The 11746-nt window shown below is 40.3% G+C and overlaps 1 protein-coding gene across 3 annotated transcripts in view; it reads right to left on the reverse strand.

Annotated features, from left to right (window-relative positions):
* Window positions 1–8154: 8154 nt before the first annotated feature.
* LOC103736285 (BRISC and BRCA1-A complex member 2-like) overlaps window positions 8155–11746 on the reverse strand; it is a 19907-nt gene continuing 16315 nt past the window's right edge. For 2 of the 3 annotated variants that reach the window (XR_003849934.1, XR_003849931.1), the window contains exon 3: window positions 8155–8292. Coding sequence is in view for 1 of the 3 variants with exons in the window: in XM_029564804.1 (XP_029420664.1) it covers window positions 8175–8205 (31 nt within the window). In the remaining 2 variants the exon portion in view is untranslated. The remainder of the gene's footprint in view (window positions 8293–11746) is intronic. The other variant, XM_029564804.1, reaches the window with a different exon arrangement.

Below are 11746 nucleotides of genomic sequence, written 5' to 3' on the forward strand. Positions count from 1 at the left end.
AGCCTGGCTTTTATATGGGTACTAGGCATCCAAACTCAGGTCCTCATGCCAACACAGCAGGCAATGTAGCAAGTGAGCCACTTCCTTTAGCCCTTTCTAGCCTTTAAAGAGGAAAAGGCACAGAAAGACAGTACTAAGAGTAGAGCAGGCTAGAGAAATGATCTCAGCCTCTCAGAGGCCAACTCTAAAAGCAAAGAATATAGATTAGATACCTTGGACTTCATCAAGATAACAATTTTGAGCATCAAAGGATACTATCAACAGAGTAAAAGGCTACCTTGCTACCTTTCTACAGCTCACATTGTAGAAAATTATATGGTAAGTCATCAAAACGAAACACACAATTGCCAAACCACCCATCAAGTCCACCTCTGGATATTAACCAGAAAAACAGGCTCAAACAGGTAGTTGTACATCTTTAAAAACAGGAGCATTATTCACAACAGCCAAAGGATAGGTACAACAGACATCCATCAAAAGATAATCACAATGTGAGGAAACTGAGAGCTGGCTCAGCAGAAAGAACCCAGGTTCAGTTCCCAGAACCCACACGGCAGCTCAGAACCATCTGTAACTCCAGTACCAGGGGATCCAAGGCCCTCTTCTGACCATCTCAGGCATTGCTTGTACAGGTGCACTTACATATGTGTAGGCAAAGTTCTCAAACACTAAAATAAAAATAAATCAATCAAAAAGAATTTTAAAGATGAACACAGTGTGATAGATACACATGTATGTACACACACACACACACACATACACACACACAATAGAATATTACTCAGCCTTAAAAAGGAAGAAAATTTTTATATATGCTACAACATGAATGAACCTTGAAGATACTCTGCTAAATGAAGTAATACATTCATAAAAATAATACTCCCCAATTCCATTTACATATTACCTAATATAGTAAAATTCATAGAGACAACAGAGAATGGCAGTTACCAGTGGCTGAGAGAAGGGAGGACTACAAAGCTACTGTTTCATGGGTACAGTTTAGTTTGCAAGACTTAAAAAGCTGGGCGTGGTGGCGCACACCTTTAATCCCAGCACTCAGGAGGCAGAGGCAGGCGGATCTCTGTGAGTTCAAGGCCAGCCTGGTCTACATAGTGAGTTCCAGGACAGCTGGGGCTACAGGGAGACCCTGTCTCAAAAAGACCAAAACAATAAAAAAACTTAAAAAAGGGTTTTAGGCATGTACAGCTCCTTCACATGCCACATCACTGGATGTACTTAATGCTGTACAAAGTAAATAATAAACGTCATGTTATATATAGATACATATAAAATATATATGTAAAAAAGGTATGTGCAAAGCTCATGTTGAACCTGTATTTTATTGATCACAAAAAAAAACCCACTAAATATCAATGTCCTCAGCTCCCCTGTCGGCCACCAAACCTGACATCCGGAGCCTGAGCCCCAAGACACACGTGGAGGAAGGAGAAAATTTATTCCTGCAGGTTGTCCTCCGACATACACGTGCTGTAGCACATGTACCCACATACGTACACACAAATAAATGAGTATGAAAAATGGAGGATACTATTTTACCTTTCTACACAAGCATAAAGCCCCTTTAACATATGAAGTGACAGCACAGGAATAGCTCATTTGGAGCCCTAAAACATGTTCATATGCATGTAAACATGGACCAAAACTCTCATCTATCTTCAAATGAGAATTTTTCAAATTGATCATTCTGGTGAAACAAAACTAGTCACAGAAAGCTCCTTTAAAATTGTGCAGAATACAGGTGCATTTACATACATGCAGGCAGAGCAGTCATGCACATAAAAACAAATCATTTTTAATTGTGCAGAATAAAAGGAACACAAGCCAACACCAGGAGTGATTCTGTCATCTTTCCCCTGAATGAGGTGAAGTTGAGTAAGGCCTTGACTTGATGAATCTTCTGCCCTCTTCTCTTTAAACTAGTTACTTCCCTTCATCTCTTTCCCCACCAAACCTCTAGACTAAATCACCCTGAAATGAAGTCACTGCAGGACATGAAAAGCCTGAGATTTGCAAGCATCTAAAATCTAGACTCAGATTTATCCTAGAATAAATATTCTTGATTCTGCATCCTAGCAGAAGTTCCCAAGTAAGTGATTTCAGGGTTTACTGGGTCACGGTCAATATTACCATTTAAAATCCTAAAATATATAATAAAAATAAAATATAAAGTATAAAATATATAACTAAATCTATGTAAAAAACCATGGTAGAAAACAGTTTACATTCTGCCTTGGGCTATGTTTCAGGCTGTGTCTGTTTACGACATTGGGGACTGAACCCAGAGCCTGGTACATGCTAGGCAAGCAATGAACTATTGACCTACATCCCCAACTCTCTTTTACTTTTTATTCTTGAGACACAGTCCTGCTACGCTAAGCTGCCCATGTTGGGCTTGAACTGTCTCTGTAGCCAAAGCAGGCCTGAATTGAGATCTTCCCACTTCCCTGAGTATTGCTATTCCAAAACAACACCATCATTCCCAGCTATGGCAGCACCTTCAGATGTTAAAAGCTCCATATAAAACTTAGTTAAAACTATATTACTATATTATACAATTATAGTCAGAGGAAAGCTAGATGGGCAGTTACCAAGGTAAAGATCTAAGGAAAGAAAAGAGCATGAGAATGGGGGAGCCTACATTTTCTGGTGAAAATATCAGGGAACAACTTCCTTAAGGACAAGCTGCACTCAGTAAAATCACCTAATTATCAGCACCACACTCTTCACTGAGTGTCCAAGTGTTTGTGGTACCTAACTAAGCACCCTGAGCTCTAGCTGAAATTCCGCCTTGTAACATCTATGATGACCACACCCAGTGCACACCACTTACACCCATCATTTTTAGATAAAATCCCTCCTCAGATCTGAATACTGTCTAAGGAGGCCTCAGCTGAAGGTTGGCTGTGGGGCTGAGTGTAGCAGGGACTCATAGGCCATTCTCTTTCAAGAACACTACGCCAGGAGACCCCTGAACATGGCAATGATGGTCTCCCAAAAGGGCAAAAATGGAGTTGCAAGGCTCTTAAGGCCTAGGCTCGGAGATCACACATCACTTTCTCATACCTATTGGAAAAACCAAGTTACAAAGCATCTCAGACTCAAGAAATAAAGAAACAGGGGCTAGAGAGATGACTTCAAGGTTAAGAGTACTTGCTGATCTGGCAGGAGAACCCAGTTCATAACTGCTAGTTCATAACTCTACTTCCAGAGGATCTGACAACCTCTTCTGGCCTCTGTCAGTACCTGTACACATGAGATGTACATACATACACTCAGGTCTACACACGTACACATAAAAATAAAATAAACATTAAAAAAAAAAGTCAGGTGTGGTGGCGCATGCCTTTAATCCTAGCACTTGTGAGGCAAAGGCAGACAGATCTCTGAGTTTGAGTCCAGCCTGGTCTATATAGCAAGCTCCAGGCCAGTTGTGGCTACAGGGAGACCCTGTCTCAAAAAGACCAAAAAACAAGAGGGAAATAGACTAGCTCTTGACAGAAGGCCAGACAAGGTTACATTAAAAAAACAATTGATAAAGGAAGGCACAATTTTTCAGACAATAATTATAACTCAACATGGCCAGTGCTTTAGAAAAAAAAAAAGGAGGACTTAACAGACAAAGAATACCTTCAGAAGGAAATGAAAGGAACTGGTAAGAGCAATGGCCTCCAAAGGGAAAAATTAAGAGGAAAGGCATGGGCACTCACGTCTGCTATCATTCTTCTGCATCTTTCTTCTGATACGTGATATATCGATCACTGCTTCAAAAACGGAAACATCAAGGAGTTTGCATGTATTAAACAAATCAAGATTTAATTGGAAGATATCAAAAAGTTTGGGTGAACATAGGCAGTATATTATGAAAAGTGTTAAATCTGGTAACATAAAAAGTTTTACAAATAAATAAGAAAAAGACAAATACCACACCGAAAAAATGAATAAATGGTATGTGCACGTTCTCTCTCATACACACACAATTAAGACAAAATAAGTAATTATGTAGCATTTCCATCTATTAAATTAGCAAGTAATCCTACAAAATTTATGAATATTAATACCAAGAATGCAGAGGAACTGGAACATGTACTGCTATTAGGAGAGCAAATTTATAGTGCACGTCTAGAAAGAAATGTGTGTCTATTTAAATATTTAACATACTACTACATTAAGAATAGCAAAACTCTTAAAACTGTATACTGTTTACAGACTGGAATTTTGCTGACGAATTGGAGTGAATGCATTCACATGGGTTTTATTTTATAGCCTAGAGAAAGACCTCCAGATAATGAATCTGGCAACCACCCAACAAAAAGGCCCAACTGCTTCTTTCTGCCTTTGCACTTGATTAGTTCTTTTTAACATCATCTCCCCTAACTCTTCACACTGAATTATTCTCATCTTTCATGACTCAATTTAAATGTCATCTCATAGACCACTTTCCTGAGAATCAATTCTCAATTAATCCCTCACCAGGTCACTCTTCCTTCATTTCCTTTTCTTGGTGAAGTAAAAAGAGTGGGTTTGTCAACTGAATTGATGTAGGTTCCCTGACAGAACAGAATACTATTAAATGAAAGTTATTTTAAAGTATTTAGAATATCTGCTTAAATAAGACAATTTTTTAGAGAGCGAGAACAAGGTGACTGAGAATGTGCTCTACTGACTAACATCCTATAAAGCTGTAATAGTTAAGATAGTAGCCAATGACATGAAGACAAGGAGAGTGACAACAACAGATCAGAATGCCTAGAAACTGGTCCACATGTCACATAAACTTGACACCTGAGATCCACCTGAGCTAGCACTGCAGGTACATGGACAAAGAATGATGCTGGGTCAACCAATTATCCATGTAGAGGGAGGCCTATGTCCTTGTCTCACTCTATATTTTATAGAACCAAACTAATTTCTGCTTAAATATCAAATAAGAAAAAGTAAAATCTTTAAAATTCTTAAGAAAGATGACTTTTAGTTAGAACAGAATTTTTTGTCTGCCTCTCCTCTTCCTTCCTCTCTGCCTCCCTCTGTTAAAAATTAAAATACTGATGAATTTGAATTCATTAAAATCAAAACTCTTGGATATCACTAGCACCAAAGTAAAAATATGAGTCACAGACTACTTGCAGGTATTTATAACAATATACATGTAATTACCAAAAAATTAAAATCTAAAGTACATGGATAATGGTTTAAATCTACACAACTATACTTCACTAAAAGATGAACAAAGATTATCCCAAAAAGTAGAAACTGGATTGCAATAAGCATGCAAAACAATTATCACACTAGTGATAAAACAAATACAAATTAGAATCATGGTGGGATGCCATTTCACACCAATTGGTTTGGGAGAAACTGATAATACCACTGTGGTTTGAATGTGAAATGTCCCCATGTGTCTGAAGATTGGGTCCCCAGCTGGTGGGACAGTTTGGGAAGGTTCTGGATCTTTTAGGAGGTGGAGCCCTGCTGAAGGAAGTGTGTCAATGAGAGCAGGCGGAAGCTGCAGAACCTCGAGCTACTTTTTCTTTTTTCTTATTTCTTGAATGTAGAGGAAATGTGATCAGCCATCTTCCTGCTCTTCCCACTATGCCTTCTCTGTCTGTCATCATGTCTCCCCAGGGTGACAGACTCTATCCTTCTGGGACTGTACACCAAAATAAACCATTTCTCCCCTAAGTTGCTTTTTGTCAGAGTATTTTATCACAACGGAAAAGAAATTAATACATCAAGTAGTGATGAGGCTACAGATTAATGGGCACATTCCTTCCTTTCTGGTGGAAGGGAACTGATACTCTCTGTAAACAGCCAATAGAAAAGACAACCGCAGACAGAGAGCAAGTCACTCTATTCCTAGGACTATAGACTCGGGAGAAGCTATCAGACTGTGCTGTTCTCTCACACACAAACTTCCACTGTGATATACTCGTACTGACCTAACTGAAATGAAACTGTACTAAAATACTGTTTATTCTCACAGTGTGCGACAAATTCTGAGTTTCCACTCTGTTCTTTTCTATTTCTTTAAAGTATCAGTGACTCATTCAATTTATTTTGCAAACATTAATGGATAAACATACCCCGGTGAAGAAATTCTGACCAAGAAAATGTTCTCAAATGTAACTTCTTATATATACATGAGGGAATGTTCACTGTTGCACACACACAAAGATTTCTCTTAAGAATGAATTAAAAATCAGGGGCAAACATTAGGGGGTCTCTATGGAAAGGAGAAAGGGAAGTTGAGAGTAGAAAATGCAACACAAAATAAATGTGTAAAATTGTCAAATAATAAAAGATAGTCTCTAAAAATTTAGGGCATAGTCACACAATGAAATATGATATACCAGTTCAAATGAAGGAATTATAGCCATAAATGTTAACACAAGTAAATCTTATTAACCTAAAACTAATAAGACAATCATGGTAGCACAATGCCCATGATCCCAGCACTAGGGAAGCTGAGGAGGGAGGATTGTGAGTTCAAGGCCAGTCTAGACAATATAGTGAAGGCACCTCAAAAAATAAATAAATAAATAAATAAATAAATAAATAAATAAATAAATAAATAAATAAATAAATAGTAAAGGCTACAGAGATGGTTCAGCTGCTCTTGCAGAGAACCCAGGTTTGGTTCCCAGCACCCACACGGCAGCTATCATCCATCCTCACCTCCAGCTCCAGGGGATCCAAGGCCCTCTCCTGGCCTCCGTGGGCACTGCATACATATGGTATGCTTACATACAGGCAAAACACTCCTACACATAAAAAATAATAAATAAAAATCAAAAGCAAGCCGGGTATGCTGGCACACACCTTTAGCCCCAGCACTCGGGAGGCAGAGGCAGGCGGATCTCTGTGAGTTCAAGGCCAGTGTGGTCTTGAGTTCCAGGTCAGCTGGGGCTACAGAGAGACCCTGTCTCAAAAAGAACAACAAAAAAAGAAAAGGTAACGAGCAAAATAAGCAAATTTCACATGACCATCTACACTCTGACATCACTTGTATACACTTTTTAAGCACGTAAAATAACATTCATGTTCTAGTTTGCTTTTCTGTTGGTATAAAAATCCTCTGACCAAAAGCAACTTGAGAAAGGGTTTATTTCAGCTTACATATCCAGCTAACAGTCCATTATTGAAGGAAGTCAGGGTGTTCAAGGCAGGAATCTGGAAACAGGAACTGAGGCAGAGACCATGGAATGTTGCTTACTGCCATACTTCCAGGCTCACATTCAGTTACTTTTCTTATACTGATGTACCTGCCCAGGGATGGCACTGCCCACAGTGTGCTGGGCCCTCCAACATCAATTAGAAATCAAGAAAGTGCCTCATAGACATGCCCTCGGGCCAATATGATTTAGGAACTTCTTCAGTTGAGGGTCCCTCTTCCCAGGTGTGTCAAGTTGACAATATAAACTAACCGGGGCAATGTTATTTAAGAGATCTATTTACGTACGGTCAGTATATGAAGTGTGAAGACATGCACAGGGAGAAAGAAAATGATACCAAGAAAGAGAAGAGAACATGAAGTGATATGAAAGAGCCAAGTGAACATCTACATATTGAAGTATTAAAACTGTCCATCTTCAAAATTAGATTGTTATCTCCCAGGACAGCACCTTCCTTCCAGACACAAGACTAATAAAGGTCCAGCCTGGAAGCTACAGATGGATACAACCAAAGTTAGCTTTGTCTTTAGAGCTTACACCACTCGACTTTTAAAAAAAAATTTCAGTTGATTCAAGAATTTCCTACAATGTATTTTGATCATATTCAGACCCCTTCCCTTCTCTCCATCCCCACCTTACTACCTCACACCCTCTATTGTTGTATGTCTTTTTAAGATCTATCGCATCTAATCTGTGTTTCCAAAATGTTCATGGGTATGGGTCTATCCCTTGGAGTCTGGTCAACCTACCAGGCATCACACCCTTAAAGAAAACTGACTCTCCCATTGCCAATAGTTCCTCAGATAGGGCCGGAGCTTCTTGCCAACCTCCTCCAACCATGCTGGGGTTTTGTCTGGCTTGAGTCTGCATAGGTTTTGTGCATGCTGTCACAAGTGCTGTGGATTCATATGTGCAACTTCCCTGTAGTGTCCAGACAACACAGTTTCCTTGTATTCATCAACCACCTCCAGCTCTTACAATCTTTCAGCCTCTTCTTCTGCAGTAATTCCTGAGCCTTGGGAGGAGAGGATGAGATACAGGTGTCTCACTTAGGGCTGAGCACTCTGCAGTCTCTTATTCTCATGCATATTCTCACCACCACCTGCAAGCAAATGAAAAGCCTGATGCCAGGAATGGACTCTCTTTTTTGAAGCTGTTGACCAGGGAGTTCCCACAGACCCTCAAATAATACTAGCTATTGCCATTGTACTTGGTTACCCACCAGAACTAGATGATAAGACCCTATTGTGAAAGACATTACATATCTGAGTTTTAGAACAAACAAGAAAAAATCAAACTGGTACTGAGCTCGAAGCTTTATCTCTAATGGTTAGTTTTCTAGTACTACTAGAAGGTGCTATGCATGTTACTGGTAGAGAAAGGTAAACACCAACCTTACCCAGCTGTGAACCCTGCGAACTACAATAACAACTGGCTTGGCAAAATATACCTTCAATAACAACTGACTTGGTAAAATATACCCACTGGTGCAATATATACCCACTGGTGCAATAATGGCATGAATGTTATGGGAATAACCAACCCCTTCTGATTAGGTTTAGGGTCAAATTCATAAGATGAAATGTTCATACCCAACATTTACCAGGGTCAAGAACATGTGACTAGACAGTCACAGGCCATAGGGGAGAACCTACTGCTATTATTCTGCTAAACAGACATAGTAATAAACTGAATCATAATGGCTTATTTATACCCATAGATTACTGCATCTCTCAGCTCTCACCAGAGAAGGTTCTTCTGGCAGCAGATGGTGATTATCACAGAGATGCACAACCACTCACCTTTTAAAACTGCCTTATCTATTTAACAATCAAGTACTAACACAGAGTATTTTTAACTAAGTAATGAAATTTATAACATGGATCAAAAAAAAAGCAACAGGTAGTTGTGGGTGGATGAAATGTCACAGCAGATGCCCCAAATAAAGCCATGTGCCTGTAAGGCTGAGTCACTGCGATACACCAATGAAACAATAAGGCTCAGTTGCCACAAGTTGCAGTGCGCCTGCTCTTCTTCCCGTCTGCTCTGCCTTCCTCCCCGTTACTTGTGCCAGGCATCATTACAAAGTGCTAAAGAGATACTTAGACAGCATCAAGATTACAAAGAAATCACTAAACATGACAAAATATGGCATCCCACAAATAGCACAAGCCTGTGACCAAATTAACACACAGTGGAGAATTAATAAACACTCAGTAAGTTCATGGACTAATTCCCTGTAATTAACAGTCTAGCCCCATCAGATCTCAGTATATATTTTACCTAAAAGAACAAATTCAATGCTGCAATATATTTTGTTATAATTTCAAAGATACCAACTCATTTGTCAGGGAATATCATTTTTAGGATTATGTAGTGGGATTTAAACACTATATTATCAAGGCAATAAACATCTTTCCAGGCCACAAGAACTCTGATCCCCAAGTTAAGTAACCTACCTACAAAACATCCTATCCACCCACTCACTCATTCAACACATACTTACCACATTACATGTGGAAGGCACCATGGGAAACTGTACAGAGACATACAAATAAGTTAAATAGGAACTCAGTCCTTAAGAAACTGATGGCGGAGGGATGAAGCCTAAAAGCATGCATCACCCTAAAGCAGAAAGATTAAGGACACTTTGGGAAATTAGCATAACCTGTCACATTTAAAAAAAAAAATCCTGCTTTGATTTGGTTCTTGCCTATCACCCTATCAGCTAGATCTCAAAAATAGGCACTTAGATCTCATCCAATCAAGGGTAATGTACTGGATAGATTTAGTGTCAACTTGACACACCTGGGTTGACGGAGTTTCAAATGGGGAATTGCCTCCATTGGGCTGGACTGTAGCCATGTCTGTGGGACATCTTCTTAATTATTTAGTGATGTGGGAGGACCCAGCCCACTGTAGGTGGTGCCACCCCTGGGCAGGTGGGACTACGTTGTATAAGAAAGCAGGCTGGGGCTGGAGAGATGGCTCAGTGGTTAAGAGCACTGACTGCTCTTGCAGAGGACCTGGGTTTGATTCCCAGCACCCACATGACTGCTATGAACCATCCTTAACTCCAGTTCCAGGGGAATCTGACACCCTCTTCTGACCTCTGTGGCATTGCACAACACAGGTGCACTCACATACATGCAGGCAGTACACCCATACACATAAAATGAAAATGATAAATAAAAATATTAAAAAAAAAAAGAAAAGAAAAAGAAAAAGAAAGCAGGCTGAACATGGGCCAGGGGAGCAAGCCAGCAAGCAGAGTTCCTCCATTGCCTGTGCTCTAGCTCCTGCCTCCAGGTTCCTGCCCTGAGTTCCTACCTTGGGCTCCCTAATGAACTGTGACCCAGGAGATGTAAGCTGAATAAACCCATTCAATTCCATAAAACTTAAGTGTTTTGTTACAGCAATGCAGGGACAAACTAGAACAGAAACTGGTACCAGAGAGTAGGGCATTGCTGTGACAGATCTGACCTTGGTGTTTTTAGGAGGATTATGGAAGTGTTTGGAACTTTGGGCTGGAAAGGCCATTGAGTGCTTAGGATTTGCTGCTGTGGAGCTTGGAACAGTTATGCTAAAAGAGTTGTGAACAATGGAGGCCTGTCTTGTGAAGCTTCAAAGGGAAGCAGACTATCAGGACTGTTTGTTTGATATTTTGAATTGAGAATCTGTGGGTTCTGGTCGGCTTGGGCTGAAGAACCAACTGTGATTAAGAGACCAGAACCTGAAGTAAAACTTTTGCTTTACTGGGGTAATTGATGCTGGTTAGCTGGGGCTGAAAAACCAGCTGTAAGTAACAAGAGACCAGCATCATTATGGTGAAATCTTCTGGGAAGTATTTCCTCAGGGTCAGCGCACAGAAGCTGTGGTACAGAGGGAACCCTAGCCTCCATCTCAAGCTGGAAGCAGGACTTGGTAATATGTAGGAGTCTCCTTCATGGTTCTAGCGTTGAAAGCATGAAGGGGTCACAGAGAGAAGCTCAGGCTTGGCACCCTAAGAGGCCAAGAAAGACCATTGGTGAAAGAACACCATCAGCTGCAGTAAAGACCCCAGGAGTGAAGGGGTCATGGAGAGAATCTGAAGCATTGCATACCAAGAGACCAAATGAGGCCATTGGTGAGGGTGCAGCCTCAGTTTCACTGGAGACCCCAGCTTTTTGGAGATTCCAGGACCATGGGATGACCACCAAGAGCAGCATCAGGTGTGGAATGGAGCTGGCTTGGGTCTACAAGACATGCTGTGTGCACTGTAGACATAAGAGTCAGAGAAGTGGAGCTGCCAAAACCCTTTGAAGCCCAGAAGCTCATGAGTGAATCCCAGATGTCCAGCCTTGTGCTAATTGCTGGACTTAGGTTTTGCTTATGTTTTGCTTAGGTGTGCCTGATTCTTTCCTTTGAAATAAGACAGCACTTGTTTTGGATTTTACAGAAGCCCACAGTTAAGAGACTTTTAAAAGAGACTGTGAACTTTTTCTTTTTTTTCTTTTTTTTTGAGACTGGGTCTCCCTGTAGCCCCAGATATCCTGGAACTCACTATGTAGACAATG

Source organism: Nannospalax galili, unplaced genomic scaffold (assembly GCF_000622305.1).
Source record: "Nannospalax galili isolate Female #2095 unplaced genomic scaffold, S.galili_v1.0 scaffold8318, whole genome shotgun sequence".
Classification (NCBI taxonomy): domain Eukaryota; kingdom Metazoa; phylum Chordata; class Mammalia; order Rodentia; family Spalacidae; genus Nannospalax; species Nannospalax galili.